This window comes from Plecotus auritus, assembly GCF_963455305.1.
Source record: "Plecotus auritus genome assembly, chromosome: 5".
Lineage (NCBI taxonomy): Eukaryota > Metazoa > Chordata > Mammalia > Chiroptera > Vespertilionidae > Plecotus > Plecotus auritus.
The window spans coordinates 61,678,218-61,693,513 of record NC_137776.1 but is presented as its reverse complement, the minus strand read 5'-3'; the positions used below and the strand labels follow the sequence as shown (position 1 = coordinate 61,693,513).

At 39.1% G+C, this 15,296-nt stretch overlaps 1 protein-coding gene across 2 annotated transcripts in view; it reads left to right on the top strand.

The window, feature by feature from the left end:
• Positions 1–15,296, top strand: part of GPD2 (glycerol-3-phosphate dehydrogenase 2) — a 145,761-nt gene that overhangs the window by 107,013 nt on the left and 23,452 nt on the right. For both annotated transcript variants that reach the window (XM_080668528.1, XM_080668527.1), the window contains exons 7-9: positions 3,211–3,375; positions 4,211–4,355; positions 10,765–10,958. In XM_080668528.1, the coding sequence (XP_080524654.1) occupies positions 3,211–3,375; positions 4,211–4,355; positions 10,765–10,958 (504 nt within the window). The remainder of the gene's footprint in view (positions 1–3,210; positions 3,376–4,210; positions 4,356–10,764; positions 10,959–15,296) is intronic.

Below are 15,296 nucleotides of genomic sequence, written 5' to 3'. Positions count from 1 at the left end.
CTGGGTTTCTCTGCTCTCCTTAAAACTTCTTGCAACCAACTCATTGAGGTCTGAAATTCTTTAACACTAGACAAAGGATTCCATAGTTAGAGATAAGACTGTAAATCGGTATACTAGTAGATGAGAAAGTTTTATAAAATTTATATATAATTATGAAAAAATTACATAATTAAGACTATATACCTAAGGCTATAAATAAATCTTGTTTATTTGTGGATTTTGGCTACACTTAACACTTACTGGATACCTGTTCTGTGCTTGGTACTAACAAGAAAAAAGAAAGATGAACAAGTAAAGCTTCCTGACTTCCCACTACTGGAATGAGGGAACATGGCAAATCACACAGTAATTACAATGGGATGTAAGTTCTATGAGACTGGAGACACCTGTATCTCTCTCACCATTGGGTGTTCCCTGCATTTGTCACAATGTCTGACTCACAGCCAAAGCTTATTGTTTTTTAAGCTGATGGATATATGGATGAATGTAGTATCATAAAGATTATAAAAAAAGTATGTACACACTATAATGGTGACGCAGAAGAAGGAATGAACAACGTTGCCTTGGAGGGATGCAGAGAAGGGGAGACTTCATGGGGAGATGCTTGAACCAGATCATGAGAGATGAATAGGAATTGCCTGGAGCTTCCACCATGGTACTGCAGCCAGAAGAATGAGTGTGGGTGAAGGCAAGAAGTTGTGAAATAACACAGATGCTCAGGGATTTGCAAATAATTTCATAGTCCTAGGTAGTGAGAATAATAGGTGTAGAAATGTGGCAGATGAAGCCCTTCATAAATAAGTGACGTACCTGATTCGAGTCAAAGCAGGTGCTGCCGGGTATCAGGGCAGGTGTGGAAAAGAAGGAGCAAAGGAACTGGTTTCCCCCTCACACTTTAACTGAGCTTGGTCTTGTTTACCTTCAAAAGTATTGGGACTTAGTGGGAACTTAAACCTCATGCTGTCTGATCAGATAGGCCCACTAGAAAAGAAAATCTCCCAATCAGGGAAACAAGGGGACATATGTAATCCTTTCAATAATAAAGATTTAAAAAAGTATTGGGATTTGAAAGCTAATTAGGGAGGCATTTCTTAGTATAGAAGCCACAGAGCTTAATGAACTATACGAGTACTGCACCAGTGAGATTTTATATTTTAAAAGGTATTAAAAGAAAGATTTTGTATTTTCAGAACTTTAGAGAGTTTTATTACTAGATGATTGTGTAATAGAGGTACCATTTAACCAAGGCATCTGTCATTTAACAAATGGGATTTCTGTCTGGTTCCTTTGAATAGTGACTTCATGTAGGGTTCAAACTAGCCGAGTCACACATGGCTTTCCAGAGACCTGCCATGTGTGTAAATCAAGGCGCATCTGGATGGGTGAGAGTTTCCCACTGCACTAACAGGTCCTGGGCTTTTTGAATTGCGCGTGATGTGTTTCATTGTTATGTGAATAAATCTACTAGAAAGATTGGATGGGATGGGTACTCTCTTTAGTTTAGATGTATAATTTCTTTAAAGAGGAGATCTATAGTAGAATTTTTAAATAGTTTTTATTTTATTTTATTGATTTCAGAGAGAAAGGAAGAGGGAGAGAGATTGATCGGCTGCCTCTTGCATGCCCCACACTGGGGATCAAGTCCACAGTCTGTGCTTGTGCCCTGACCTGGAATCTAACCGTGACCTCCTGGTTCCTAGGTTGATGCTCAACCACTGAGCTATGCCGGCTGGGCTATAGTGGATTTTTTATTTTGTTGCTTTGGACTCTGTGTGCATTTAACTTTGTGGAATATATTCCAATTTTAAGTAAGGAGCCCTACATTAATAAAAGTTGATTTCTTAAACGTTAAATACACCTACTGACTGTTCTAATAGCAACTTTGTGGTCATGCTAAGTTGAAATTGATAGACATGCTACCCTTCTTCCTACTTCTAGCTCAGGTGCCAAGGCTGCTGTTGTTTTCTTTCTTCTACTTTCCTTCTACTAATTTTTTTATAAAATAACTTTCATTCTGCATGTTGAGGTTTAATATGTGCTCTTCACTTGATAAGAGGATTTCATTTTGAAGGAAAGGTTCTTGGCGGATTGTATTAGTCCAGCAGTTTTAGAATAAGATGTTTGTGGGGAGGGGCGGCGGCATCTCAGTCATCGATTCTCTCTTTATAACTTTGCCCTTTTAGCTGGAACAGATTACCTGTGTTGTGCTTCTGGCTCTGCACAGACTGAATCACAAGGAAGAAACTTTACATAAACCATTTATACTAAATGTTTGGTATGCTGGCAACATAAATCAACAACAATATTCATTACAAATTCATCCCTTTATCAGTATTATCTTGATAGAACTGATCCCAGTGTGTGGGAATTTGAACCCTGCTTCAATACATCTAGCCCTGGGTAATTAATTATTCAGGGCACAGAGAACCTGGCCCCTGCAATGTAGAGTAATTCTTCCTGGTCAGCGTTAACTCCACTGGCAATAATAAATAGAAAAAGTCTCTAGTGATGCCAGTATTTTAAAGTGATTAATCATCTTTCCCCCCTTCTCCTCCCCCTTAGTTTTCTTTAACTAGGATTTTTTCAGCAATAAATCTTTAACAATACAGGTAGGAATTGTTCTGTAATTAAATTTTGCCCTGCTTAATTTCTTTTATGTGTGTGATTAAAAAAAAAGTTACATGTTAAGGAGCTCTGATCAAAATTCAGACCCAGAAAAAAAATCCTTTTATAAAATACTGAGAGATTCTGTATGGAAGATTAAGCTCTTGATTTTGAATATTAGATAGCGCACATACTCATAAAAATTGTTAATCAACACCAGTTGGGGTGTCAAATATTCTGAAGTTTTGAATTGCTTCTCTTTCATGCATAAGGGTTGTCTGTATTAGGAAAAGTCTGACTTATACATATGTTCCCAAAACTGAGAGGATAATTACTTATTGCTTAGCTTACAGATAATTGGTCTGAGCTCTGCAGGAAAGGGTATTTTTCGCCCTTTCCGCGGCACAAAAGTGCGCTTGCTGAAGTGGCAGGTAAATGCCTGACCGCGAATGACTGTGTATTTTTAATCCTGCCCTCTAGAGCTGACCAGCCATCATTTATATCCTGGGTGACAGGGACAGATGTGACATATCTGTTGTGACACACTTCTGTACCACCAGCCTGTGGCTGGAGGTGACTCCTGTCCCTCCTCTTTCCCTGCTGCAGGACAACACAACGACGCACGGATGAACCTTGCCATTGCTCTCACTGCTGCCAGGTATGGGGCTGCCACAGCCAATTACATGGAGGTCCTGAGCTTGCTGAAGAAGACAGACCCCGAAACAGGGAAAGAGCGTGTGAGCGGCGCGCGGTGCAAGGACATGCTCACAGGTATGCCAAGGCTCTGGCAGGGAGCTCTTAGCATCTTGCCTTGCCTGTATAATGACTGAATTATAATTTTTCTGTCACTTCTCTTTGACTTAAGCAGATTTCAGAGTTATCATAATTATATCCTTATTGTCAACAGTGACTGGTTTAACGTGAAAATTTTCCCTTGTGGGACCTGGCAATTTACCCCGAATAATGATGATGATAGTAATGATAATAAAATGCAATCATAATAAATGCCCACAAAATCCCCACAGCTATGAATGCATTTCGTTTTCTTTGCAGAAACATGTTAATACAACAAAATAAACGTGCAAATTTCAGAGTATCATTTATATGACATAAACAGTGCATTTACACGTTAGAGTCAATCACTTCACTTTGGTTAGATTTTCATTCTTGTCCTGAGTCTAAGGCCATGTAGGCACCCTTTCAAAATCACATCCTTTCTTCAGACAAAACCAGCAACGTGAAATAGATTGTCTGACAGCAACACTGCTTACCGGTTTGAGGTTTAAAGAGAAAGCAGCTTATTTACTCATCTCATTTTCTTCATATTTGGCACTTGGATGCTGGGCATTTTGCAAAATAACTGAGAGCTGAAATGAAAAAGTGGCATGCTCTCCCCCCAGCCCTCAGTTTGGACTTGGTTTTGGAACATTTACTCAGGTGCGAGCCTTTTGTGTGGCTTTTCAATAACTCTGGCTGCTCATGTCACTTAAGTGTGGTAGACAATATACTTTGCCATAGGTGGAGCTAATAGATGAATTAATAATCCAAAGCACCCGTGAGCAGAGAAACAAATGGGGTGTGTGATTGATGCTGCTTTCTTTCACAGGACAGGAATTTGATGTGAGAGCCAAATGTGTTATCAATGCCACGGGACCTTTCACAGACGCCGTGCGCCAAATGGATGATAAGGATGCCGCAACTATCTGCCAGCCGAGTGCTGGGGTTCACATTGTGATGCCTGGTTATTACAGGTACTGGATTCCAACTCTGTGATTGTCACCAGAGAATGAGGGGCACAGACATTGTCTGTATTTAGTCTTTTAGCTCACCTCTCTTAGTAACAGATGAGGAGAAATATGTCTAATCTCTATGTTGTACACCAGAAACTAATGTAATATTGTATGCCAACTATAATTAAAAAATGTACTAAAAAAAATGAGGAGAAATAAGTAAAGGAACTCATCCAGAAGACAAAAAACAATTTCTTAGCTTTAATGGCAATACTCCTTTCTACGAGTTACCAGTAATGATTTGGGATCCATTTTTGTACTTTCTTTAGTGTAGTCATCTTCAGAGAGTAAGCCTTAGAGTTTGAGAATTTTCATTTTCATTAAAACATTAAAATTTAATTTTATAAAAATTTTCACAAAGGAATTTTTAAAAAATATATATTTTTATTGATTTCAGAGAGGAAGGAAGAGGGAGAGAGATAGAAACATCCATAATGAGAGAGAATCATTGATCGGCTGCCTCCTGCAAGTCCCCCACTGGGGATTGAGCCCACAACCCGGGCATGTGCCCTTGACTGGAGTCGAACCTGGGACCTTTCAGTTCACAGGCCGATGCTCTATCCACTGACCCAAACCGGCTAGGGCTCATAAAGGACTTTTTAATTAAAAAGTTAATTTTATAAAACATCCAAATTTACTTATGAAAAATTTGAAAATAAGGACCACTCAGGTATTTTTATGTTTACAACTTCTGAAATATATTTTGAAAAATATTATAGCAAGTAAAAATCAGATATCATTTCTAATTCATCATAATAACACAGATAATCAGAAACAGAGAAATGGTTAGGGATAGAGATGAAGTAAAAATATCTATTGCCTTGGCTGGTTAGAGTGTCAGTTCACATACTGAGAGGTCGCAGGCTCAATTCCCAGTCAAGTGCACGTACCTGGGTTATAGGTTTGATCCCCAGCCCTGGTTGTGCAGGAAGCAACCAATTGATATGCCTCGGATCTCTCTTTCTCTCTGTCCCTCCAACCCCCTCCCTCTCTTCTACTCTTTCTAAAAATCAATGGAAAAAATACCAGGTGAGGATAAAAAAAAATTATTTTCATTCTACCTTGGGAGAAATAAATAACCCCATGTTTAGTTAGCACTTAGACCTGCAAGTACTACATAGCCTGCTGGAAACCTTGGAGGCATGGTCGACTGCCCAGTTCCCTTCCAGCTCTGTTGCAGATGAGCTTCTTGGCTTGGGAATGCAACTTGGATTAAGAGTTTATTCCCTCTTAAGGCATTGACCTTGAGCAGCTGTGATACTGGCAATCCAGAAGAAAGTTTTGCTCTCCATATCAAGTCATTCTCTTGGGTGAGGTGAAGAGATCTCAGATGGAAACATCTCTCTGGGTTCATCAACCAATCACACTCAGCAATTATATAACTCAAGGCTTTCACTAGGTCCTCAGGGATGAGTTAGACCAGTGGTCGGCAAACTCATTAGTCAACAGAGCCACAGTTTGCCGACCACTGAGTTAGACCATAGGGGGCTGCCCTATAAACAGGTCTGATCATAACTGAAGACCTAACATTTCAACTAGAACCTGCTCAGTTTGAAAACGCATTGAGCTCATTAGCCACTGACTCTTTGCGTGGAGGCTACTAAATGGAGAGCAAGGACTATGTGTCCTTGTTGTGTTGTTTTCAGAGTATCTTTATGGCATTTATTAAGCTTGTCATGACCCTAACATTCCATGTGTGGAATTCTCTTGGGCCATGGTAACAGCTTTTTAAAAATTATTTTAATGCCAGAAAACCCAACACACAGAAATAATTTCTTTTTAAAGGTACTCTTTAGTTTACTTAAGAAATCTGGAATTTTTGTCAGAGTTGTGGCTATGCTATGCTCTTACAAAAGCAGCCACAATACACCAAATGGCTGAAATGCATGAAAAGCATCTCCTTATAGCCTAAAGATTTTTTTTTTTTTTACTACTGACAAGAGGTCAGTTTTTTTCTATAAGTGTCTGTATACTGTTAGCTCTACCACTGATTGTTATGTAATTAATAAATTGATTTCAGTTTAAATTCAGGTACTTCAGGAAGGCAATGGTCTGCATGAGAAAACTGTTCATTACATTTAATCCTATACACACACAAATTAGCAGGAAGCTTTTTTTGCTCCTGATGTCAAGTGAATCATACATATTGAAAAAGACCTATGCCTCACTCTGTTGTATATACTATCACCATAATTGATATCCATTTTCAAACTTTAGTGTAACAGTGCAGAATTAATTCTTTATAAGAAAACAAACTTTTCCCTAAGGGAGAGCATGAATTAGGTAATTTAGAACTGATGAAAGCTATTTCCAAATGGATTCTTAAATTTTTATACCAGACATTAATAGCTTTGTCTTCCCTCTGTGCTTGTTAATTTTGTGTTTGACACATATGTCTTCACTTAAGCAGTTGATTCTCTACAGGTTCCAGTTACGTGTGTTGGTAACCATCACCTTCACCCTTTAAACTGCTTTTATTGCATTGGAAGGTTTTAAAGGATCCAGTAGTTATGCTTTTCTAACAGCATTTCATGTCTAGGTTGCCATATATTATAATTTTATGCTGAAGTTGATGAGGTTTATAGAGTTATATAGGTGTACTACATGATATCTAGCCCATAAGATGACCATATATAAGATATTCCAACATATAATTTGTTGGAATATGGAATTTATCTTCTTGTTTCAAGATAGTACTACTTATAAAATTGAAAACTTGAACTCTGAATGAGTTAAATTTCCAATCCCAAAGTGACTGATTTAATGTAAGGGCATATTAACCCAGGATCAAATTAGGTGCTTACAAAACACATATTTAACTAGTTTCTTTTAAAATTTTAAGAGAATCTTATAATAAATATAAAGAAAAAAATATAGTCATACAGAGACTGAAAATACTCTGTATTTATAGTTTTCAATATATAAAAATGAAAGTAAAAATATATTTTTTAAGTAACCCTGAGTAAAGATGAAATCTTAGTTGAAGGTTTAAATGACTGACATACTTCTGTGATGCTTTTTGCATGTGCTAAGTGGGGACTGTGGCCCTCTCTCTCCTGTGTCTTTCAAGTAGGCTGTAGACAGTGATTTCTTTTCTCCAAAGGCTGTGTAGACATGGCAGGCATATCATGAGGCTGATGGGTTTTGCAAAGAAAGATTAGTCTTCCTTGTGGTTTAAATAAAGAAAGTGCATTAGCTGAGCTGACTGTGGATTTCCTTTTCATAAGACATTTTTTAAAATGATTTAAGAGAAAGCAAGAGAAAGGGAGGGAAACAGAAAGAGGGAGAGAGAAACATCCACGTGAGAAACATTGATCGGTTGCCTCCCACATGTGCCCCGAATGGGGCTCAAACCCAAAACCTGGGTGTATGTCCTGACTAGGAATAGAACCCACCACCTTTCAGTGTACAGGATGATGTGCTAAGCAACTGAACAACACTGACCAGGGCAAAACAATTATTTTTTATTTTAGGAGTTGTTAGTGTCTAATCTTTATATATGTGAATCAATTGGGGCTAAAAAAATTTTAAAGGGAATCCTATCTAATAAAAGAGAAACATACAAATTGACCATACCTCTGCTACACCCACAAGCCATGCCCACCAGCCAATCAGGAGCAAGTATGCAAATTAACCCAACAAAGATGGCGGCGGCCACGGAGCTGGAGCAAGCAGGAGGCTTGGGTTGCCCCCAGTAATGGAGGAAGCCAAGCTTTCCCCGCCCTGGCCTGCCCTGGCCTCCGCTCAAGGCTACAAAGTTTCAATTATACAAGATAAATAAATCCCAACAAAAATGGCCGTGGCCACAGAGCTGGAGCCAGCCGGAGGCTTGGGTTGCCCCCAGCGATGGAGGAAGCCAAGCTTCCTGCTGCCCTGGCCTGCCCTGGCCTCTGCTCAAGGCTACAAAGTTTCAATTATAGAAGATAAATAAATCCCAGATACCTGCTTCCAGCCTATGCTTGCGTTGCCGGGAGTTGTGGCCGGCCTGCAAACCATCACAGGCCCCTCGCCCAGGCTGCCCCACGTCCCAAGGGAACCCCACCTTGATCCAGGACACCCTTCAGGGCAAACCAGCCAGCCCCCACCCATGCACCAGGCCTCTATCCTATATAATAAAAGAGTAATATGCAAATTGACTGTCAATCCAACACACAAGATGGCTGCCCCTATGTGGTCAAAGATGGCTCCCCCCATGTGGACACAAGATGGCTGCCACAAGATGGCCAGCAGGGGAGGGCAATTGAGAGGGACCAGGTATGCAAGGGAGGGCAGTTGTGGGCGATCAGGCCAGCAGGGGAGGGCAGTTGGGAGGGACCAGGCCTGCAGGGGAGAGTAGTTGGGGGGGAGGGGGACCAGACCTGCAGGGGAGGGCAGTTAGGGGAGACCAGGCCTTCAGGGGAGGGCAGTTGGGGGTGACCAGGCCTGCAGGGGAGGGCAGTTTGGGGGGACCCAGGCCTGTAGGGGAGAGAAGTTGTGGGGGGGACCAGACCAGCAGGGGAAAGCAGTTAGGGACAATGAGGCTGGCAGGGGAGGGCAGTTAGGGGTGACTGAGTTGGCAGGGGAGGGCAGTTGGGGGGGACCAGGCCTGCAGGAGAGGGCAGTTAGGGGCAATCAGGCTGGCAGTGGAGCATTTTAGGCATCAATCAGGCTGTCAGGGGAGTGGTTAGGGGGTGATCAGGTTGGCAGGCAGAAGCGGTTAGGGGCAATCAGGAAGGCAGGCAGACGAGCAGTTGGGAGCTAGCAGTCCTGGATTGTGAGAGGGATGTCTGACTGCCCGTTTAGGCCCGTGCATTCGTACATCCCTCGAGGGGTCCCAGATTGGAGAGGGTGCAGGTTGGGCTGAGGGACACACCACCCCCATGCACGAATTTCGTGCACCAGGCCTCTGTGATAAACATAAAAGGTTGACTATATGCTCTTTTAAGTTTGTGGGTATAAGAGAGATTTCTTAAAAATTTATTTAAACCAAATAGAATTGTGTTTCCTATTGCAGAAGTTGCATTAATAGAAGCTGAAAATAGCTCCCAGTAAATACTGTTAACCCTGGCTTACTTTGAGAATTCAGTCAAATAGAAACAGCCTTCTGAAGATTTGTAGTGTTCTATTTGAATATGCTACTTTCAGATTCCTTCCATTCCTTTAACTTCTCCAAATGTCTTTGAATGGTTAATGATACATTCAAACAACAGTTTCTAGTGATTTAATAACCCTATTGGATAGGGTTTTGTTAAATTTTTTTTATAGTTGCCTATCCTTTCAAGTGTGTTTTCTAATTTGGTTTTTGAATATAAGCACACGTTAGTGAAAATTCTTGATTAATATTTTGGAAGACTTTATGTAATCTGACAGAAGAGGCATCCTTGAACTTCGATTTCATAGCATAATGCACTAGTTAGTGCCTTCTCTCTGAGTAAATATTTTCATCACATTCTCCTTTTTGGCCTTATCCTAGTATATTATTATTTTAGTAGTAGTAGAAAACTGAGCCCCTTTCTTATGGCCGTACTCCTTGAAATTTCTATAAAATGAAATAAAGTAAGAAATCTCATATTTGGTCAAGTGGTACAAGTTCATCTAGGCAAAAAGAAGTAAAGAACTTTTTGATTACATTTTAGTTTCTAGAAAGTTGACCCTTCACTTTTCTCATGTGCTTCTGGGACCTTCTACTAAAAGGTGTGCCAAATGTCAAATGTCCCAGGAAAATACTTCTCATAGACTTTAAAAATGGTTGAAGAGCTAACTCTAATTGACCATCATAAAAGAAATTATAGACATTTATCTCGCTGACATTATCTGATGTGAATTGTCCAAGGAATATAAAGTCCCAAACAATTGTAAGTTAAAGTCCACTTTCATAATTAACCTTGCATTTCTGAGATGGGGAGGGTTGGTTCTGCTGTGGAATATTTATCATTATCACACTTGCTCCATTATTTTTTGTTACCAAAGGTTTTTTTTTAATATTTAAATTTATTTTTTATCCTCACCAGAGGATATGTTTTTTAATTGATTTTTAGAGAGAAAGGGGGAGGGGAGAGAGAGAGAGACAGAGACAGAGACACAGAGACACATTGATTGATGCTCTCCATATATGTATGACTGGGGATTGAACCCACAACCTAGGTATGTGCCCTGAATGGGAATTTAACCTGCAACCTTTTGGTGTATAGGACGATGCTCCAAAGAACTGACACACAGCCTGAGCCAATTTTGTTTTTAAAGGAATTTTTAGGTTAGTTTAGTGGCAGTAAAAATAACAGCTCATGTTGTTCTTGTTTGTTTATATGAGATGTGATGAATGAAATAGGTTGTAGATTAAGATTAAATTTTTACTAATTTCAAAAATAAAAACATGTTCCTTTTATCTCAGCCCAGAGAGCATGGGACTTCTTGACCCAGCGACCAGTGATGGGCGAGTTATTTTCTTCTTACCGTGGCAAAAGATGACTATAGCTGGCACTACCGACACTCCAACTGATATTACACACCATCCTATTCCTTCGGAAGAAGACATCAACTTCATTTTGAACGAAGTGCGTAACTACCTGAGTCATGACGTTGAAGGTAATGTATCCATTCCCTTGAGCTTGTCTTCGCTCTTTTATAAACGTCTCCCAAACCATTCCAGCTCTCCAGGTAACTGCCATGTCTGCAGTCTGACTCATCTTCACACCTGCCTGCTCCAGTTCCTTCTTCTTCCAGAAAATTTATGAGAACCAAATTATAACACTGTGGGAAGAGGTTGCCTTTCTTTTCCTTCTATTTTCTGCATCCACATGAATTCACACAGTCCTTTTCTGTTAATTTTTAGTGGCACAATTGGAGTGCTGCATATGAGCTCTAAACATACATGTTCTTTGAGAACAGTATGAAATATTTGTACTGCTATTTAAATTCTAGAGCTGGGGAAGGTCTGGTTTACAAATACAGGGTATTCATAGGAAATAATTAGAGAAATGAGAGCATAGAGGTATATTCTAAGAAGCTTCGTGAGCTGTTACCATGTGGAAAGTAGAGTTTTGACTGTGGATTTAGCTAAGAAGGCTATGTTTGCTTGAATTAAAAATGTCCAAGTTTACTTAATTCCAATGCTAACCTGGGCATACTTTTATTTAACTTGGATGTCATAACATTTTCTCCAATGAACATATATAATGATTTTTTTAAAAATCCAGGCTAATTTCAGAAGTTTCCAAATATTATCCTTCGATATTTCCTCTGTCAATTAACAACCTCACCATCCATCTAGTCACTCAAATTAGAAATGGCATGTTTGTCTTTGGTGATCCTTCGCTTTCCATATCCATTCCGGTTTCTACCAGTGCTTACTCCTTACACCCCCTTTCACTTTATTGCCCTTGTTCGCCCCCGTCATTTCTCACTTGAACAGTTACATTGGCCCCCTAGTTGGCTTCTATTTGTCAGGTCTCTGTCCCTACCCACTCTGATCTTTCCACCAGAACTGTCTTTCCAAAACACAATTCTGATAATCACTTCTGTGCACTAAAATATCCCTGACTGTCTCCCCATTTGAAAAGTTCTAAACTATGTCCCATGGGATCCCAGGCTTTTCACAATTAGTCTTTGCAGGTTTATATTCAACTGCACTACCTCTGTGCATTCTGTAGTCTAATCATTGTATTACCATATCATCAGGTCATGCACTTTTATACCTCCTCCTTGTTTAGACTGAAGGCTCGCTCCGAGATGCCTTTCCCCCGACTTTTCATCTTGTCTTTTTACCTAGATTCCCATAAAATGCTGGCCTAGTATATCACATTATATTATAGGTAGCACTCTGAGATGCATTTACACTTGGAGCTTCTTGAGGGTAAGGGTTTTTTACTCAGGTACAAAGCTTGCTGTCTATCTGTTATGGCACTCATGATTGTTTTGAATTAAAATTAGTTAGTAATAGGTGTCTTCAAGGTTTTTGACGCATTAGCAGCTTGGAAATCTTTCTGTATGAAGGTAGAAGGTTTAAGATTTTTGAAAAATAGTCTCCATTTATATCAGGAATATTTTATAATGCTGGCTTCAGTGGAAGATATGCAAAGATGATTTTTGTCTTGATGTGACTCACTGACATCTATGGATCCTTTTTTCCTAGAGAATTTTGTTCATTGTGTGATCACATAATTACAAACAAACCACTTTGAAAATGGTTCAGGTCACTGTCCTAGTTTGATTGATCCACATTTTACAATTTTAGTTTCTTCTAATTTCAAGTAATGGGTTTTATTTTGAGTAGAGTCTCTTTGGATATCTGTAATAATAGTATAAATATATTGAATACATGTAATCGAAATCTATCTCGCTAATATTTAGGCTCACACACAGTTATTAGGGAAATAATTATGATTTGTTTAATATCCATATTTAAATAATCAAAGTGCTTTGCAATTTTAGCTTGATCCCTTTTGCAAGGGAGGAGCTTCTTCTGGGTATGATTATATTTTAATACATTGATTATTGTTAAGAACTATGCTTCATTTCAAATTTACTTAAAAAGTAGGTTTATATCTTGGCCTTACAAACAGGAAGTTTGATTGTTGGAGCAAGAAATAAAATTAATTCAGGAGCAGAGAGCTCTATGTTGACAGTTTCCAAATTCTTAAAGTTCAAATGCAGTAACAACGAGAAATCTAACTGCTTACATGTGCTGGGAGACTGGATGTGCGGGAAACAGATTTGGTTCCAAGAGGCTGTCATGCATATCCCCATAGGTGGGGCTTTCCACCAGTGACATAAGCTCTGGGCTGTAACAGAGACTGGACCCTGCACCCTGCTCTTTCATTCTGTCTATCAATAAATGGAAGACTTTTGCAATACCTGGTGGGAACTGGTTGATCTGTAAAGCTTGTTTCAGTTCACATACCTTTTGGTAATCAGGGAATTGGTGAAACTAACAAATAGTTTTTGTCAATTCTGATTTCTGATCAAAGTGATTGATTGAAATGAACATCTAAACACTAAGTCCAGCCTTTCTCTGGTGGTCTGGGGACTTATGAGAGGAGGAGTTCTCCAGAGAGTAAATACCTGGGATAAAAGCAGAGATCCCAGCTCTTTCACATACTTCATTCATTTTCCTGTGCACCCAATCTGTCACAGCTTCCTACAAATAAACTTACCCTTCGTTACAATGAACAATGAATGATTCTTTATAGTTGCTTTTCAGTTTTATTTCTAAGTGAACGGGAGCTTCATACTTGAGGAATTACCATCAGTCTTGGGAGAGTGTTAGCTGAAGGATGTCTTAAAGTGAGGCATTCAAATTTGTATTTTTTTCAAGGAATTTCTCTTCTCACCTGAGGAAATGTGGGAGAAAACTCACCATCAGGAACCATTGAGTTATTTGATGACATGCTGTTGCAACACATTTTAATCTTTCCATTTGTGTATAATGGTTAACACATGCTTTATTTTTTGTAAAGTCTACCATTATTGAGCACTTTTTATGGTACACACTCTGCTAACCATATTGCCTATATTATCTCTTTGATTCCTCAGAGCAACCCTATGAGGTATATTTTAATTCCCACTTCATAGATGAAGAAACTGAGTCCCAGCAGTCTGAAGTTTCTTGCCAATAAATCTTTTGTGTTGGAGACATGGTGTGAGTTGAGTACAAGCCAGTCTGGCCTCAATACTTGTGCTTCTGAAAACGGTACAATTCTCTGATTGGTAGTTTCAGGTTTCACGATGTGATATTATATTTACTTCGGAGTGGATTAAGTCTCAATTCATTTTATGGGAGCTGCTTGACACTCTCAGAATGATAACAACCTTTCCTCTTAACTGGCCTTATTTGAATTTGTATATTAAACTAGAGGAGATCCCATGTTTCCTAACTAAAACCTTGGGCTAAGCCATCTTCTTTACAAATTCAAAAATTTAAAAAGTTTGATTTAGATCCTAGAGCAATAATCATTTTAAAAGGATTTATTAAATGGATGAATAGTAAAATTCTGACAACAGTTTCTGAGCCTCCCCAAATGGCTATATCCTTAAGGAAAAAAAAAAAAGTGTCAAATCTTAACACTCCATGCTGTTCGCAGCAGCTGCCACACTTCTGCAAAATGCGTCAGAACAATTCTGCAAAGCATTTTGCCTGTTGGGAATAAGACCATGTCTTCTTTTACGATGTAGAAAGCTTTCTATTCACAAGCTGAATTTTCTAGATTGCTTGTTTGTTCTTTTCTGAAACGAGTGGGTAATTGATAGTTGTGCGGTGCATATCTGGTTAGGAAGAAAAATGATCCTTTGAAAAATGTATCATTAAGTCTGCTGTGTGCAGGTTAATCAGAAGGATGCAGTGGTGAAACTAAGCTACGACTTACAGGGATTGAGAGAGACAGAAGATTTGCCAAGTGCTTTATCCATGTAGTTTTTCTGGAGTGCTTCTCTGGGCAGCATTTCTAGTTGTGCACAGGTTTTCACATATGCAATTAGTAGTGTTTATAGATTGCCTGCTATTCAATTAACAACTGCACTGGCCATATCAACTCACTGCAGACCTGCCTTTTCACTGCCAGAGATTGTACCAAGGTTATCAACTTACACAGGCTTGGATGTCTTCCAGCTGTTTAATTATAGTGTCACATGTTTTGCTTTTTCTAGTTTCATTAGTTTATAAATGTAATATGGTATCTTATTTCTGTGATTAACACTTCATTTCAGCAGGTTAAACATGCTGGTAGAGAAGTATTGATTTCTGACACTATTTCCCCTGTGTTCATTTAGATATTTCACATGCTTTTTATTGATTTTTCGAAAGTGGCACACATGAGAAAGAAAACCCCAAAACGTATGGCTAAATTACTGATGTGAAACAAAAACACACATTTAGCTCTTAATTGTCACTTCCCAGGGGCTTCATTTTCTATTAATATTAAAACAAAC